This window comes from Clytia hemisphaerica, unplaced genomic scaffold (genome assembly GCF_902728285.1).
Source record: "Clytia hemisphaerica strain Z4C2 unplaced genomic scaffold, Clytia hemisphaerica genome assembly, whole genome shotgun sequence".
Taxonomy (NCBI): domain Eukaryota; kingdom Metazoa; phylum Cnidaria; class Hydrozoa; order Leptothecata; family Clytiidae; genus Clytia; species Clytia hemisphaerica.
This window is the reverse complement of record NW_027103363.1, coordinates 127,745-146,724: the sequence shown is the minus strand read 5'-3', so window position 1 is coordinate 146,724 and position 18,980 is coordinate 127,745. Positions and strand designations below refer to the sequence as shown.

General features: G+C 34.4%; 1 protein-coding gene and 2 long non-coding RNA genes across 3 annotated transcripts; 1 reads left to right on the top strand and 2 right to left on the bottom strand.

The window, feature by feature from the left end:
- Positions 1-1,182: 1,182 nt before the first annotated feature.
- On the bottom strand, positions 1,183-6,678 carry LOC136822926 (putative nuclease HARBI1). The gene is made up of 2 exons (XM_067079234.1): positions 6,054-6,678; positions 1,183-1,781 (listed from the first exon to the last, which is right to left on the bottom strand). Exons 1-2 carry the CDS (start codon positions 6,676-6,678, stop codon positions 1,345-1,347), a joined length of 1,062 nt encoding a protein of 353 aa, XP_066935335.1. The 3' UTR covers positions 1,183-1,344.
- On the top strand, positions 2,794-5,421 carry LOC136822973 (uncharacterized). Its single transcript, XR_010848974.1, has 3 exons — positions 2,794-2,893; positions 4,096-4,170; positions 4,414-5,421. It is a non-coding gene; the product is annotated as an uncharacterized lncRNA (long non-coding RNA).
- Positions 6,679-15,649: 8,971 nt separating the features above from the next.
- Positions 15,650-16,654, bottom strand: LOC136822827 (uncharacterized). Its single transcript, XR_010848946.1, has 3 exons — positions 16,611-16,654; positions 16,067-16,189; positions 15,650-15,864 (listed from the first exon to the last, which is right to left on the bottom strand). It is a non-coding gene; the product is annotated as an uncharacterized lncRNA (long non-coding RNA).
- Between the last annotated feature and the right edge of the window lie 2,326 nt (positions 16,655-18,980).

Sequence of the window (18,980 nt, the reverse complement as noted above, 5' to 3'; positions counted from 1 at the left end):
GTTCAAAAGTCGATTAGATTAAATCCCGATTAACACTAATCGCGATTAAATTTCGATTAGTTAATCGCGGGGATTAACTTCCGTTGTTCGAACGTCAGATTAAGTAATCGCGCGGGAAAACTCTGGGAAAACCCTTTTCCAACAAAACCCCCAACTGAAGCTCAGCATAAAGTAATTTCACTTTTCGAAGGACGCCCTTCCTTTGAAGGCCTAGATGGTTTTTTCTCCTCATCATTCATTGATGATACAGGTAAAGAAAACTCTTTGTTTCGATTATTCTATTCGTACAAATAATTCTCTTTATGATATTAATTTCACTCAGTCAGGGAAGAACAATGCATGTAATAAGTTTTTCTTTGTTCTTGAACATAACGAAAGAAAAAAAATACCAATAAAATAAATAATATTTTAATCCACCCTTGTCTTTTTAGATATCCAGAGCAACTCGATTTCATTGGATCAACCCGGGCCTAGCAGCCAAAATAAACTCATCGAGAATGATGTGATGTTGTTCAGTCCACCCTCTAAAACCAGCCAGAATCCTTCAACAATAAACAAGAAGAAAAACATCTTACAGTCAAAGAAACCCTCAAAGAAAAATAAAACAAGCACCTTAACTATTCAAAGACAATGTCTAATCAAAGAGCTGAACATTCAAAAAGCAAAACTAAAATTTCAGCGTTTGAAAAACAAAGAAGTGTTATTGAAGATAAAAAATGAACGAAGGCATGCTGAGTTGCTCGATCTACAAAAAGAAAAGGCAGCTTTAGAGTTGACCTTAATGAAAACAAACTTTGTTTATGTGGACCCTACCGAAGAAAATATCAACAATAACGAACAATAAATAAAAAACTTGGTATAATATACAGTTAACTTATTTTTTTCCACAGCACACCATTTACCACACTCATTTGTTTTTGACTGTCTCCCTTTTGTTGACAAATAATTTTTGTCGACACTGTTATGACAAAGGTTAGTTCCTTTTGTTTAAAAAAAAATCTTTCTTTTGTTTTGAGAGAATTCTTTTGTCTTGAAAACGATTTTTTCTTTTGATAATTTTCGCCTTCTTTTGTTTTGAAAAAAAAATCTTTTGTTTTGAAAAAAATTCTTTTGTTTTGAAAAAATGTTTTGTTTAGAGATTGACAAGTGCGACCTGCTCGACGGGTTCGCTAAACAGGTTTAACAAGATCGAACGAACGAAAACATTCGAAAATTCAGAGATTTGTAAACAAATAATATTAGAAAGTTTGAATGACTGTGTGTGGTCGGTGGTGTGTTGTGTCGTTTGTAAAATGTAAATTGATAATATTTTTGATAAAGATCTTATGTATTTGAACATGTTTTTTAAAAGAATGTATTTGCAATATGATCGCGTATTGCACCACGATTTTGATCGTCTCCATCATAAGGTTCTGCCTCAAAGTCGTCTGGGTCTTCTTCATCGTCAAATGGGTCTTCATTTAACATAATAGCAATGTTATGAAGGATAAAGCATGTACCAATTATTTGACATGCTTTTATAGGGTCGACTCTCAAACCAAATCGTAACGCAGGAAATCGTGCTTTTAACAAACCAAAGCTTCTTTCGACTGAACTTCTAGCTCTCTTTTGGCATCGGTTGAATCGTCTTTCTCGTGGTGTTACAGGGTTATCATAGGGGGTCAAAAGGTAGCGTGATAAAGCATATCCAGAGTCTCCAATAACCAAGCCATCGTCTATCGAGTTGTTGTTATTATCCAAGTGATTTTTGACTGCAGAAACACGAAAAATAAAACTATCCACTGGGCGAAATTAGAGCTTTCCATTTTGGAAAGATGTTGGAATGTTCATCTTTAACATCTTTCCTCAATTAGCGAAAGACCATTTTTACAATTTTGTGGAAATTTGTTGAAAGATCTCATTTCTTCATATTTCCAATTTTGGAAATTTCATCTTCACTATCTTTCCAAAAATTTGAAAGATGATATTTCTATGATCGTGGAAACTCGTTGAAAGGCGGTCTTTCTTCACTTTTCCAATTTTCAAAAATATGACTTTTACTAAATTTCCTAATTTTAGGAAGAGTGAAAATTCCAATCTATGGAAAGTTGTTAAAAGTAGATTTTTTCCAATTTTCCAATTTTCGAAAATATGACTTTTACTAAATTTCCTAATTTTAAGAAGAATGAGATTTCCAATCTATGGAAATTTGTTAAAAGATGATTTTTTCCATCTTTACAATTTTCAAAAATATGACTATTACTAACTTTCCCAATTTTAGGAAGAAGAGTGGAATTTCCAATCTATGGAAAGTTGTTTTCTTCACTTTCAAATTTTTAAAAATATTTACTATCCCCGGAACCGAATCAAACGATTCAATTAAGCAACCCTACTTATTCCTATTATCCCTTAATTAAAAGCATCACTTTTTTGGCATAATCTAATTCTGTATAAAATAGTGTCATTTTTTAAGGCATATCAGAAAATCAAAATTTGTCAACCCACGGTTTTCAAAGTCTAAATGTGTGCGCGCGCTTTTTTGGTTATGGCGCGTTGGCCATTTTGAATATTAATGAAAAACATAAGATTTCTGGGGGTCAAGAATAACTTGTAAAAATATCCTTTTTTCAACTACGTTTAAATTCATGATTTATTTTCAGAATATATAAAAGTCTAAAATAAATTCAAAATATCTATGCACCTAGCAAAGTGTAAAGATTGTGCTAAACATGTGCTAAATAATTAAAAACCACTTTGAGTTGTTCGGTTGTAACCCCCGGTTTTCATTTTCGTCTACAAATTCAAAACATTGGAAAAAATAAGTCTTTCAAAATTCTGGTTGATGAAAGCAGAAAGCAGGAAGCAAGCCAAACCAAGTTGTTGGAAGAAGAGGAGATTTCTCCCCTAAGCCTTTGTAAGTACCAAATTTAGCTACTTTTCAGAGTTTAGCCACTTGAATATTAGAACTGAAAATGTCCTTTTTGTCTTAGCTGGAATAGTTTTTCTGAGACTCTTTCACATGATGCTTTCTTTGGCACTTTTTCAGCAGTCTGTCACTTTTTTCTGAGAGATGCCTCTGGCAATATCACATTAATGCCTTTTCAGGGGACTGTGACTAGATATTTTCTTTCTATGATTGTTGTTTCTAGTGAATGTATTGCAACAATAAATACTGTATTTCTAAAATTCTAAAGAAACAGACCTAGACATGTTTTACGAGACTTTTGTAAAGTTTATTCAAATTAAATAAATAGATATAGAAATAGGTTCAATGGAAACTTGAATAGCCGTCCTTTATTGGGGGGGGGGTTGTATTTTTACGGTGTGACGGGGGTTGGCCATTTTTAAGTCGAAAAAAAGAAGGGAAAACGGTATTTTAAAATTAGACGGTGACGATATTTGGCCTTATTTTTTTGTCATTAGCCGGTATTTGAACTTGTACAAACCGGTGTGACGGTGTTATTATTTTTTTCAATTTTCGAGATTCCGGGATTCAGCAAAAATTTAGACGTGAAAACGGTATTTCGAACCCCTACTAACTGACAAACCCCCCTTTTTTTGCACTTGATATGTTGCATTCAGGATATGATTTTCAGCAGTTTTCTAACATTTTTGTGGAATTATGCAGTCCAATTGAGGCTAAGAAGGGAACAACTAAACTAGGAACTAAACCTTCAGAAAAAAATAATTTTTCCTTCCAACCTACCCATCTTCAAAATCTAGGGTTTGGGGATTGACAAACCAACCTTTTTAAGTCCAGCCTGGTCCATTTGCTATGAAAGGGTTGTGCTCCATATATTTTTTCAAGATTTACAGAACAGCACAAAGAAGTATCAAATCTATATTTATATTGCATCAAATTGTCTCTTGAAAATTGTAATTAAAACAAATTAGCTAAACTAAAGTGAGAATGAATTAAATTTTTGGTTTTGGTTTTTTCATAATGATAGAAATAATTGTTCTCTGATTACACAAAATGTTAGGCATTTTAAATGGGATGGATAGAAGAATAAAAAAGTTTCAGCTTTAAATGCTTTTAGCTTTTTTACAGCTGAGATTAGATAATTCTTTAATTCAAGCTGGTGTGTAAATATGCTTTACTCTTCCTCACCTCAGGTCACAACGTTCGACAATGTGTTGATGTGAACATGGATAAAATCATTGTCATTGTTCTGCAATAAATTTGATATTGTAAGTATGTATTTTTCTTCAAATTTCTTTTGTATTCAACACAATTAAAATCAGAGAGTATCCTAAGTTTAACTAATAAGAGCATTACAAACTGAATTCGTACTAGAAACTTTTCTCCTTCAGGCATCAGGGAGATGCAAGCAACAACTTGACTGCTGGTATCATGTACCAAAGTTGATAGTTTCTAAGACTTCTGGCAGACTTGATGAATTAAATGCTTTTGTATTTTCTTATTTTGTTCAGGAGAGATGGTCCAATCAAAGTGTTGTAGGATGCTGTGATTTTCAATATCGATTAAATCGACTTATGAATTTATCCCAGCCATTATTCAAATGATTGCTGCATACCAATTTTTATAGCTATATAGTGGAAGCTGACTTTTGAACAATTATCAAATGAATTTGATGTAAACTTGGTTTTGCTTGTGCTTCATGTTTTTATTCAAGTTTCCTCTTTGGAATATATACAGTTTAGCATTATTTTTAGTTTTTCATTTAATTTGAAATCCATGGAAATTAGATTATCTTGGTAAGAGTTTTTTATATTATTTATTATTAATTTATTAGTTTTTTAGATCATCAAAATGATTCATCATTATACTCTAAAGCTTTTTAAGAGTGTCCAGGCAAGATTGACAATGATTTTTTTTTTGCAACCTTAGAGTTTTCTAAACATTTTAGAAAAAAATAACCCTCAATATATAAAGTTAAAATCTGGTTTATGGTAGCTGAATTTGATTTCTCAAGCTTTCTTCCTCACCATTTTTAATTCTTTCAAATTATTATTTGTGATTAGATTAATTTTTTTATAAGAATCGCAAGACTCAAATATTTGCAAACTTTTAAAAATCATGCTGAGCCTCAAAATATTTTTCAGTTAAAATTTATTTGTCTTCCATTTATAAAATAAACAAGGCTTAAAATTATTCTTGGGCTTTTGAAATTTGAAATTATTAGTTCTTGTTTCCTTCCTCTATTTCTCACGTTTGAGACAATTACTTGGTAGTTGAATAGAGAAAATTTTGACGATTAAATGAAAGATATTCCAAAAATTGACAAATTTGAGGCTTTCCCGGATCTATGCAATTCTTATGAAAACTGTGTACTTTAGATTTTATTTCCATATCATATGCATGATTAAGTGGCTTTTAACTTATCGATGTAAAAGCATATAATTATGAAATATTTTATTAGTCAAAATTTTACTCTTAAATTAGTAGCATTAATAGCAAGAAACGCAACTTGTCACTAATTATATAACTTCTAATTTCCTGTGGGAATTAGAGCTTTCAGCTGTTTGGAAAGAACTTCAGATTTCAAACCTTTGTAACTTTCTATTATTGTTGAAAGATCAAATCCCCAATAGCTTGGAAGATTTAGAAATAACGTAAATTCCACGTTTTTACAACCTTTAGAAAAAAGAATTTTCAAATGCTTGAAGATAGCCTAACTAAATTTCCAATCAATGTGAAAATATGAAATTTTTGAACAGTATGGAAAGATGTGGAAGATTGATATTTCCTCGTATTTCCACTTTTTCGAAATATGGACTTTCTAATTGTTGGAAAGTTAGAAAGATGATATTGTAGAAAGATAGAAAGGTAACCTTACAAACTTTCCAATCGATGTGGAAAGATGAAATTTTTGATCAGTTGAAAGATGTAGAAAGTTGACATTTACGTATTTCCACCAGTTTGAAAAGTGAACTTTCTAATAGTTGGAAAGTTGGAGTAATGATCTTTCCACTGATTGGAAAGTTAGAAAGATGACCTTGTGGAAAGATAGAAAGGTAACCTTATTAACTTTCCAATGGATGTGGAAAGACCATCATTCCACTCATTGGAAAGATGTGGAATTGTCACATTTCCACGCCTTTCCACACACTGGAAATCTCTTTTTTCGCCCAGTGATCATGTGTCGACCCCGGCCATCTTGCATCAACATCGAGGAAACGATAATTATGATCAGTTAGGGCTTGAACATTTATAGAATGATAATTTTTTCTGTTTACAAAGTCCTTTTCATCTTCATGGGGGCAAGAGATTCTTACATGTGTGCAATCGATACAAGCAGTTGTGCTTGGAAAGCCAGCCATTCTGTAAAAACCTTGCTTGATCTCTGTCTTTTGTTGGGCAGTGGTAGGGAATACAATGAATTGGTTTTTCTTGCGATTGAGAGCTTGACAAAATTGGGGAACAATCCTTGAAACAGTTGATTTATCCACTCCAATAACATCTTCCACAACTTGTTGGAAACTTCCACATGCCAAAAACTTTAAAGAAATCAACACTTGACTTTCCACAGACAAAGCGTGGTTTCTTTGTGTAGGTCTTTGCAGATCTTGTCTGAGAAGATTGGTTAAAAACACAATGCCTTGTCGTGAAAAGCGAAAGCGCATCCGAATGTCCTCATCTGAAAAAGTGTTGTTATGCATAAAATCTTTCAGTCTGTATGTTCTTGGACGTCTTCTTTGCAAATTTCCATATAAAATCATGTTCATGGCGGCCATTTCTCACTTTGTTTTAAGCTTAATCTTTCCTTAATCCACCTCCCGAGCAGGATTAAGTTTTGGGGTGTTTAAGTCTAAGTTAATCTCTTTTTTAATCGTGATATTTTTTGAACAACAGACAAATTTTCGTTAATCGGCGCTAATCGCTATTTAATCCGGACTTAAGCTAATCGGCCGCTAATCCACTTTTGAACAACCGGGCCCAGTTGTTTATATAAGTAGGAAACCCCTCCAAAGGAGTAAATTCAGACAGTTTTTCTTGAACTGTTATAATACTGCACATAACGCCATTTTTTTCGCAGTACCTTCTTGGCCAAGTTGTTCCCTAGCCTAGCGACTTCAGACGACGCCGAATTCAATGATCAACAATGAGAAAACAGCGAGCGGCAGCGGCGATTCTTATCCTCTTTTCCCAAATCTCTGGTATATGAAATATCAGAATATCTTTTGATCAAATTTCGCAGAATGAACATCGATGAAGTCGATACAAAAAGTGGCTTTTTTAACCGTTGAGTTATAGGTGTAACAAAGTGTTAAAGGTTTTGTGTTTCATATATTTTTTGAAATTCTATTTTGTATTTTATATTTTTTTATAAGAGATATTCTATCATTGTAAACTTCTTCATTTTGTTATACATGGAGTACTCGAATTAACGTTTTCAGAGTAATAAATCTGTAGTTCGAAATGATTTTATTGATTGAATACCTTTCCAAAATGTTAAACGTTGCACGATTGTCTAAGTTTGCTTGATTGTCTAAGACCTAGGAGTAACCGTTGACTCGGGTAAGTTATGGCATGTCTTAAAATTACCATAATTTTTAGATCGCATTAGTCGATAGAAAATGACCAAACAAATGACTGAACGTGAAGGGTACTATGATGTAGTTTCTAACCTGATGTGTAACCTAATTGTTTTTTCGCTGATTTTCGCGAAAAACCGCAAAAACTGATTATTACGTAATAATCGATGACGTCATCAAAACTAAAAATTAAATTTCTCAAGAATGGTTTATCTAATTATCTTCAAACTTTCACCAAAGATGTATCTTACTAAAGTCGATCATTTGAAAAAAAACTCTTTTCGAAATTTTGATGACGTCAGCAGAAATTAGTAAAAAACGAAAAATCCTATTTTCTACTGACGTCATCAAAATTTCGATAATATTTTTTTTTCAAATGATCGACTTTAGTAAAATACATCTTTGGTGAAAGTTTGAAGATAATTGGATAAACCATTCTTGAGAAATTCAATTTTTAGTTTTGATGACGTCATCGATTATGACGTAATAATCAGTTTTTGCGGTTTTTCGCGAAAATCAGCGAAAAAACAATTAGGTTACACATTAGGTTAGAAACTACATCATAGTACCCTTCACGTTCAGTCATTTGTTTGGTCATTTTCTGTCGACTAATGCGATCTAAAAATTATGGTAATTTTCAGTTTTTGAGACATGCCATAACTTACCCGAGGATTTTTGAAATGAAAGTCAAATGAGTACAAAAATTACATTGAAAATAGATAACGTCAACAGCTACTATCAGCTACTATCGAAGACCGTCTGAGGGTACACGTCTTTTTTTTTTTAAGAAACACACTTTTAAGAAACATGAGGCTCAGAATGCCTAAAAACTAAGAAACATCTAAGAAACATGCTGAGGCAGAGAATGAGAAAATAACATTTTTTAACTCGGTTTTTTATAAGAACCTTCCAATCAAGGCTAATTATGTCAAAAAGTTTAGAAACATGTAAGAAACATTTAAGGCTCAAAAGGCCGATTTCTTAAGAAACATTGAGGCTGCTTGGTAAAACTAGTTTCTTAAAAAAAAAAACGTGTAGTAAACCTCTAGGAAAGGTCGATAAAATTTCGGAATTATATATAAAACGCTCAAGGTAGCTGAAAGTCACATTCGATATTGGATATAGGGCCCTCTGACTACAATAGAGTGCTATCTGACGCTCGTAACCTCTCAAATAAGGATGATCGATAAAATTTCGGAATAATTTACAAAACGCTCCAGGTAACTGAAATTCACATTCCATATTGGATATAGGGCCCTTTGACTACAATAGAGTGCTATCTGACGCTCTTAACCTCTCAAATAGGAATGGTCGATAAAATTTCGGAATTGTTTTCAAGAAGCTGTTTTTCTATCCCTTTACACTTCTCAAAATGCTTCCATGCTGAAAAATCTTATAGTGCTTCTGTTAGGTCCTTACCAGTAGCTTTTAATTTTCTGATGGGCAATACAAACTCGGAATTCAGAGACAAGAAATCAAAATCCTCAATGACATATTATCTCTAGCTATACCCAGTGGCGGCCTGGCAGGGGGTGCAGGGTGTGCAGTGCACCACCCAGAAAGACCTGAGAGGAGCGCCAAAAAAGCTTTTTAAGGGGGCGCAAAAATTTTTTTTTGATGTTTGGTTGGGCGATTTGGCACCCTTTGACACGTTTTTAGCGCCTTCTATTCTATAAGTGCAATGTAAATTTTTTTTCGCCTGCGGCGCTTCATTTTATTCTACGAATTTTTTCAAAACTACTATCAACAATGAATTGCGAAAAGTCAAAGCAAGAGAAGTTTTGTATCCACCAGGGGTTAAAGAGGATGCTCACCCCCAAAATGAGAGATTGATCGAAACTGCTCGCTGTGGTTTTTGTGGTCTTACAGTATGCGGACTAACTATCTTTTAAGCTGTTTGACCTTTCTTACACCAAATTTTTTTTGCCTGCAGCGCCACAATTACAAAGAACCCTTACTCCTGCCAACTTTCGAAATTCAGCCATTCATCATAAATGGACAGTAAAGTAAGACCAGGAAATAACAAGGAAATAGATATCGAGTTATCATTACCACCACCTTCGTATAAATAAGACTTTGATTACTCAGAGATTCCGGGCGTTACTTTCAACCAGTCGCTGCTCTCACAGTTTAATATTTTCACTTAATGGTGGAGGGCGCAATTAAAGACAAAAATACCAGGGGCGCCAATTTCATAATTTGCACCACCAAGAAAATTAAGCCAGGCCGCTACTGGATACCAGATAGTACTATTCGGGGTTCTTCTAAAGTTTTAGTTTTCTGATGGGCAATACAATCTCGGAAATTGAAACAAAAACGACCAAGAGACACGAACAAAATCCTTGATGACATATTGACTCTAGCTATACCAGATAGTATTATTCGGGGTTCTTCTTAGGTTTTAGTTTTCTGATGGGCAATACAATCTCGGAAATTGAAACAAAAACGACCAAGAGACACGAACAAAATCCTTGATGACATATTGTCTCTAGCTATACCAGATAGTACTACTCGGGGTTCTTCTTAAGTTTTAGTTTTCTCATGGGCAATACAATCTTGGAAATTGAAACAAAAACGACCAAGGGACACGAAATCAAAATCCTTGATGACATATTGTCTCTAGCTATATTAGATAGTACTATTCGGGGTTTTCAGCTTTTCGTTTTCTGATGGGCGATCCAAACTCGGAATTCGAAACAAAAACGACCAAGAGACACGAAATCAAAATCCTAAATGACATATTGTCTCTAGCTATACCAGATAGTACTATTCGGGGTTCTTCTTAAGTTTTAGTTTTCTGATGGGCAATACAATCTCGGACTTTGAAACAAAAACGACCAAGAGACACGAAATCAAAATCCTCATTGACATTTTGACTCTAGCTATACCAGATACTATTATTCGCAACCTCGTTCCCAGGGCCTGATTCTCACTTTTTTATAATTTTGATGGTCGTTTCGAATCGCCCTGGCAAAAAAGGATTGAGATTCGCTGACGTCAGCGAAAAAAAAGTTGAATTTCAACTATTTTTTCGCAAGCTTTCATTTTCTGGAAGATAATTTTTTACTGATGTTGCCGTGGTTGCATTGACGTCACAGCTACTAAGAACCAATCACATACCTTAATCGATCAAAACATTAGCTCATCGATGGAAAGTGTGTATAAGTTTCTGTTCATGCATTTTTTACCCTCCTCTATAAAGTTGAAAAAATGGCTCTTGATGCCAATGGTAATGGAAAGATTGATAAACCAGACACAGGCTGATAGAAATGGGAAGAAGGAAGCATACAGATGATAGATGGTTTATAAAAAGGTAAATGCTTTTTTTAAAAAGGGATTCATTCATACTTGAAGTCAACACTTTTCATTTTCCATGTATGATATCGAAGGTGGTGAAACCAGAACTTTAGTATAAAAAAGAAAAAGAGTTGGAGACTTAATTTGTTCCTCTAAAAACTTGGAGATTTCGTGTGAAAGCCATGTGATTTTTATTTTTGAGGAAATTGTTAAAAACTTCCAAAAAACTTGTAGAAAATGGTCTGTTTAATACCTCCCTCATAAAATTCTGAACTTTCTTGTTATGACAAATAGGCTATCATGATATATATGAAAGATAAAATTTTGGGTATTCCCAGTACTTATCCCTGTACAGAGAGGTTTTTCTTTGTACAAAAATTTTCACATTGAAATTGTTGTGATTTTAAAAGGTGGCAGAAAAACTCTGAGATCTATGGAGATTTAGTTCAAAACTGTGAGGCTCTCGCACAAGAAGTTTGGATTTAATTAGATAAGAAAAATGAACAAGAGATTACTCATAAAGATTTTGTGAGCTGATTCCTGATTTTTTACGTCTTTAAATGTTTCACTTTTATCTCATTTCAAACTGTTTTGACTTGGGAATATATATGGAAGATTTTTACTGTCAAAAACTGATAGTTTGACATCTCTGATAATACAGTAATCCATTCTTGGTTTTTTTCTTGCGACTATGTTGCTTAACCAAATCTTTGTGTATTTCTTCTGAAATGAAGAAAAAGTACCAGAGTTTGTTTGGCAATGTTTGTTTCAATTTATCTGAAAATTATCAAGAGAAGGTGAAGCGTGATGCTACAGATCAAATCTGTGTTTAGACTGGACTCACCAACCTTTATGATAGACGCCTAGGTGATCAGGATGGTCAATTGAATAACTAATCACTACAGCATAAATTACAGCTATTATTGCTTTAAGATGAAATAAATTATCCTGTTTTGACTGAGGACAACTTGTGTATATATGCTGAAGTAATTTCCCTTATTCAATAGAACATTGCGTTAGCCTGGTCTATCATTAGGACGTACAGTCTGTTCCAAAAGACACGTATCAACGTGTAAGGGGGGGGTTTCAGGGGGTACCCGATTCCGCAATTCCGCGAATTTTTATCCAATTTCCGTCAAACCGTCTTAAATTGAACCAAAATTCCGTCACCGAAAATTCCTTTGTAATTCAGAATTTTGAATATCTTTTACCAATTCCGAAATTCCGCAAATTTTTTTGCTAAATTCCGAAATTCTGCACTAAAATTGTCTAATTTTCCGTCTCCGTCAGAGAACCCAATTTCCGTAATTCTGTCTAAATTTTTGCCAAATTGCTGCCACTCTGTCCGAAAAAAGGGCCGACTCCGCTCCTCCGCCAACCATGAACCCCCCCCCCCTGTAAGTGTATTTTACAAAGAGGCTTACAGTTACAAATTTTGTGTCTTGACACTTGATTGTGTTGTTAAAATTCTAGTGACAGAAAGAAATTTTCAAAATATTCTTGATATACAAGGTTTATTCTTTTTTCACTTTTCATCCTATATATATCATATTACAAAAGGATATGATGTTGGTAATTGGGCATATAAATTCTTTCTGATGGTGCTATAATAGGCTTTTTGGAAACAAATCAGGCAGGTTATTTTGGAATATTTTTGAGTCAAATTATTTCTACAGTAGGAGAGAATCAAGCACATGCATATGTAAGCTGTAAGCTCTTTTCTGATCATTGAAATATTTAAAGATTTTCACTGTTTTCATTCAGAAAAATCTCTCTACTTCTCCAAGTCTGAGAATTCCAGGAAATTATAACACACTATAAAGTAAAAGAGCCCATATATTAGGGATGAATAAATCACTCTGATCAAGAACAAGTTTAGCAATATTTTTCGCAGGAACTAATTTTTGCGGAAATAATTTTTGCGTTTTTGGGTGTCTACTCTTGTGTTTAATTGTAGGCGGGGTGGGTGGAATAATTAGGGGAGTTGGTTCTTTGGGAGCAAATCCATAAAATGGGGAGGTCAATATTAAGATTGATTTTGGGGTGATTTTCCCAATAACCCTTAGGAGAATAAAGGGAAATTTCATAAAATTGGGGGGTATCATTATAAAATGATTTTTTGGGGGGGGATTTTTTCCCTGGAAAATTGCAAAGTGACCCCCTTTACAATTAAGCGCAAAAGAGTACTGCGAAAATTAGTTCCACGGAATGCAATCTTTATACTAAATATCCTGAAAAACCTCTTGGAATATGAAAGAATTTTAGCAAAAGGTGGGTGGCAACCGTGAAAATCATTTTCGCAAAATGTACCAAGTAAAACCTCAAAGTATTTTTGTGTAACAATTTTCCGAAATTGAGGTATCAAAATTTGAATTTTTTTAAAATGGACAATAGAAGGATATGCCACATGCTGAATTACAAACAATCTGATTATCCCTTTATTAGTACACTTATTATAAAAAAGACTCTTCCAAATAGGCTAAAATTTTGTCTGCAAAGTAGTTATTTTTGCTGACAAAAAGCTATTGCTGGTTTCAATTTTCATGCAATGCTTTAAAATAAGCTGACTTAAAAAAATAATATTTGCAAGTGGATTTTTTCAAAATGCACACACTTGTTATACAAATACAAAGAATTATTGCAATACAGACTGTATCTTTATAAAGTTAATCATAAAGACTGGTGCGTCCAGCCAAACACAGATTCGATCTGTAGCTCTCACTGCACCATATTAAAATTATCCACACCACATCTTGTTAGCTTTTTGAATTAAATATTATTATTAGTGAAACAGGGACTCGGTCAGAAGGCTGTTTATGCAAACATAGTTCACAGAGGGTATCTTTCTATGATGGAATTTTATCCCCTCCCCTTTCTTACAGAACATCCGTTTTGAAGAAAACTTGCTCTATATGCACCACCAAAATTATCTAAAGAGTACAAAGTATATGCAGCCATTACAATGGGCCACTCCAGTTTTTATTCGTTACCCCCCAATGGACGACATGGAATTTCCGTAGCAAATTGCTTTCAAGAAAGTCCGGAATAAATTTACAAAATACCTATCAAAACCGTGGAATTCCGTTACTGTATAACCTAAAAAAATCATGGAATTCCAATACTCTTTAATGCAAAATTAAGTAATAAAATTCATGGAATTCCGATACTTTCTCTTTAAAGTTTGCCTGGAATTCTGTGCCAAAATTTATTTCAAAAATTGAAGTCATCCATTAGGGGGTATATAATGTTTTTTTTCTGGAATGGCCCAATGAAACTTGGACAGGAGACCCGTCGTGTGTTTTTTATAATTTGATGTACACAAGACGGGTTTGAGCTGTGAGTCCAATATTGGACTCACATTTTTTACAGTGGGAAATTCGAATTTAGCGCTGTCCTCACTTACTAAAATAAAAACCAAATTTCGAAAGTTGCGCTTTCTCTAAGAAAGTGTGACCAGTAAAAGAATAACAAAATTTGATTGGCTATGTTTTCAACCGTTATAAGAATCTGAGAAATTCAAACTCTCAGCCCCACTTTTGCTATCAATCACATTTATTCTTTAACTGACCATATTTGTATTTATCAGATTGGCCAAAATTTTCAAACCCCCTTTATTATTTTATTTCCCCTAAATTCTCACCCACCCCAGTTTTTTTGGCAAATCCTGGTACTGTACCCCCTAGAAAGACCCCAGAAAAAAGTTGGTATACTCATAAAAGGGGGAGGGGGGTGCAAACTACGAGAAAATTTGAAAATACAAAGCCCAAAGATATGTTCAATTGAGATTTATTGTCATCTCACCCCTCTCACCCCTGTTGGATTATGTCCTTACAAAAGTACAGTCCCACAACAACACAACAACCAAAAATTCAGTTGCAATTTTAATGAAAATGCTGGGCATACAATAAAATTGTATAGTGGTAGTGGTAAGTGGTAGGCTAGTCTCCTTCCAACCTATAGTATACATCATAAAAAAAAGACCTACCCAGTCTTTCGTACAAAAATAACAAGATAACACTTTTGACATTTCATTATATATCCAATGTCCAATATATTGACTGAAAGTTTTACTTCGAAAACTGTTTTGTTTTTACCAGGCAGACAGTTAGCACTTCACATCGATCTACATATAGACGCCCACACGAAAAAAATGCTGACTCTGTCATAATTTTCCGTGTCGGTGAATAACAACAGATCAAAGGGAATACTAATGTTGTTTGCCAGGGCGATTTGCTACATCCTATATAAAAAGCAAATCGTCATGGGGACGAGGTTGTATTATTCGGGGTTTTCAGCTTTTAGTTTTCTGATGGGCGATACAAACTCGGAATTCGAAACAAAAACGACCAAGAGACAAGAAATCAAAATCCTCGAACGCACATTGACTCTAGATATATTAGATAGTACTATTTTGGGTTTTCAGCTTTTAGTTTTCTGATGGGTGATGCAATCTCGGACTTTGAAACAAAAACGACCAAGAGACAAGAAATCAAAATCCTTGATGACATATTGACTCTAGCTATACCAGATAGTATTATTCGGGGTTTTTCTTGGCTTTTCGTTTTCTGATGGACGATACAAACTCGGAATTCGAAATAAAATCAACCAAGAGACAAGAAATCAAAATTGGCTCTTCCAGAAAAAAATTTAAATGTGGGGGTGGGGGGGGAGCTGGAGGATAAAAAAATTTGACCACCCAAAACAAAAAACGACTAAGTGTAAAAGAAATCAAAAACCTTCAATTTAATCTACCTTTAAATCTGGTGAAAAGACAGGACAGGATAATTTAAAAGGTAAACAATAAAACTAAATTATTGAATTCATCTTTATTTACAAATTTATTTACAAAAAACTTCATTATAAGTTTCCCTAAGAGTATGAAAATGTAATAATATATGAACTATTTTTCATTTGCTTTTTTATTTCTGAACCAGAAAAACAATTTGCAATGGGCGATAAATCGTTCTGGGGTCATGTACGCCAGCTGTGATTTAAGTTTTTTTACTTTGGCATTTTCCTGTTCGTTGATCTCCGAATTGATTTTCTCCAGGAACGAATAAAAGGCCATGTTGTACCCCAGTGAACAAGCTGAAAAATATACACGTAATCATGGAATAAAATGATTCAAAGGAAACATTTTGAGTGCAAGTCTCAAAAGTTACAAAATTTGAGTTAAAGGTGTTGAATCTGTTTCTTGTCGTAGAATAGTTTGTAAAGAAATTGTATTAAAGCAATTTGAATAACATGAAGGACAAATAAAATTTTATAACTCTGGGTCTTTCTAGCTTACCGGTATGGTTTCTCCAATGGAAACGGTCGACAAGAAACTTCGTCCACTGGAAATAGAGTGGATCTCTATTCAATGCGTACGTTTGTAGATGACAGGCGTTGTCGTAAATGATGTATTTGGGTGCTAAAATCAAAAAGAAAACTATGCAAAGAACATATCTCGTTTCAAAATAAGACCTTTTGGCAGTAGTTTTTAAACAAGTAAATGATGCTCGACGTGGTTCTGAAGTTGTAGAATTTCTTTGTTTCCCGGGGGGGGGGTACTTAGGCAAAATGGGTGCCGGGTATGTGCGAGCCATAAGGGTACCTTTTCTCATTCCTCAAAAGTCTCTCAAAGGGGTACAAATTCAAAAGTTAGTCTCTGCCACCAAAATTTGGTGAAAATCAAACCAAAATTTGGAAAAAATGGACCAAAATTTAGGAAAAAGTCTCTCAAAGGGTCCCAAAATCACCAAAATTTTGTCTCTCAAAGGGTCGATTTTCGATTTTTGGCTCGGACATACCCGTCACCTCGCAAACCTAGTACCCCCCCGCTTTGTTTATACCTGTAGGAAGTCTTGTCTTGAATATGTCACTATTTTTCCAAGCTGGGTGAGAAAAAAAACAAATCAAAAAAAGTTAATTTTCTTCCGTCTATAATAATCAATTAAGGATCCCCTTTTCCCTGAAAAAGATGGCTGAAGAACCAAGCCTGAAAGAATAATTTTGGGACACATTTGAGGCTCATTAGTGGAAGAACGTCAGGTTTTAGCCCTTTTCTTCACAGAAATTAATGGAAATCAATATAAGAAGAAGGAAAAGCCGAATCGCGACAGTTTTCTGTCACGAAATATTTTGAAAAGCTCAATTCACGAAAGTAAATTCCTGCAAAAAGCGAAAATTCAAGAATTCTTTCCTAACGTATTCGATACAAACATTTATCCCGCATCAGTAAGAATCTAACAATTTCATTGGTCAAAAGACATCACGTGGAGGTGGGATATATACCGTATCTGTCTTCCTCACGTTCGATTGAGAAAAAAAAGAAGACATTGCATATTGACGAATGTGCTTTCGAATGTTTTGATCAAGATTCGAATGTTTTGTTTTGAAAAGACTTGAAATCGAAATTGAAATGGTCGGGGTTGAGAAAGTCAAGAAACAGAAAATCCAGGAAAATCTTCAAAGTTATTTTGATTTTTACTTTTCTTGAGTTTAATGGATACAGCAAGACTTTTGATTGCGATGTTATAAAATGTAACTTTCACTGATCCCACTTTCACTGTTTGATTTACTTTGTAGCTCTTTGTTGATGTAAGTATCTACTTGGATAGTTCTGAAAAATTTTCGTGCTTTTGGAGAAGAGATGCAACAAGGGACTTCAACGGGATAAATTCGTTGCACGGTCGTCTCGAGGTGGGACTCGAGAAGACTCATGTAACTAATAATATCAGATGTAGACTCACTTCAATCTTACCTACAAATTTCTGATGTGCTTGTACACTTTTCAGTGTTAATTCTTTCAGCGACTTTGAAAGGCTGTTTAGCTTTGTCTGTCAAATCGAGAAGCAAACCTTTAAAATCATCAGGAAGCTGGTTTTCGATTGTCAATGATGATAGGAGAAGGTGGAAATGTGGTAGGTGATGTTGGATCTCTTCCATAAGCTTACTGTCTGACTTGACATTAGGCTGAAGCATTTTCAATGCCAATTCGCAAACAGCGTCAGATGGCTCGATATAAGAACATACCGGTGACGTGGATACAAGTAACTGAAAAATATTTTTGAGGCTCTTGGGAAACTTTTTAACGTTCGTGTATGTGTCCAATGACCATTTCATAATGTTATAGATGGTTCTGTATTTGGTTCTCATCTCTAATATCAATGAGTTCGACTGGAATTTGGTTAGTTTCGCATCCACCCATTTCTTCGTCCTCTTCCGAATGTTTTGTTCTGAAATCGCAATTCTATCCTCATGTTTTCTGGAGGAATAACAAAAACGGAGAAATTTGACAACATAATTAATTTTACTTACTGACAAAGTTTATTTGATTAAAAAAGAACAAACAAGTTGCGTTGTAGATCTAGCCATGTCACAAAATATTGTGGTGAATATTTCCCTGAAATTTTAATTGACGTATTTTGATATATTCAGGGGCAAGCATTTGCTCCAGAACGCAATGTGAGCTAGCTGATTTTTCAACATTTTGAAAAGGACCATAAGCCCCTTTTGTACTTACAAGGCCTAATCATTTTTGGAAGAAATTTTGCGAAAGTCGTCTTCGAAACAAAATTCTTCTTTTTAAAATTGATAAATCAAAATTTAGAACATTTTTTTCTCGAAAATCTCAATTTTTTTTGAACAGTTTGCTTTTTTACCATTTACAGTACACAAATTTTGCTTTGCTTTTCATACTCACACCATCTGTTTTGCGATCAGTAACTGGGTATACCCGGGTATACTAACTGCATTTTACAAATTTGACAATCGCGTCACCGCCGTACTGACTGTCATAGGTGTCGTGGTGCAATTGCCTGCCCCCTTTTATATCTTGTGTTTCACGTAATAAGTAACAATTAAGGTAATCATACGAATATCTTTTATGAACAAATTGATTTCCACTGTCGGATAAACCAGCTGTCAGGAATTTTCGTTGATAACCCATTCCGGTGGCATCACACACTACGATGTCAGGTATCTTGCCACATTGACCACATTTAGCACCGTCTTCAAAAGAGATGGACAACAAATTGAGGAAAGCGTACCACGACGACCGTAAATCATTGTGACGGAATCTTTCAAGGGTTCTTCCTGCGTCACTGTGTTCCTTCACCATTATCTGGTAATATCCGTGTAGGGTGCAACTTGAAACATAAAAAGAATAAAGATAAACTAGCCGTCCCGGCGTCGTCCGAGACGACTTCTTACTCCTTTTA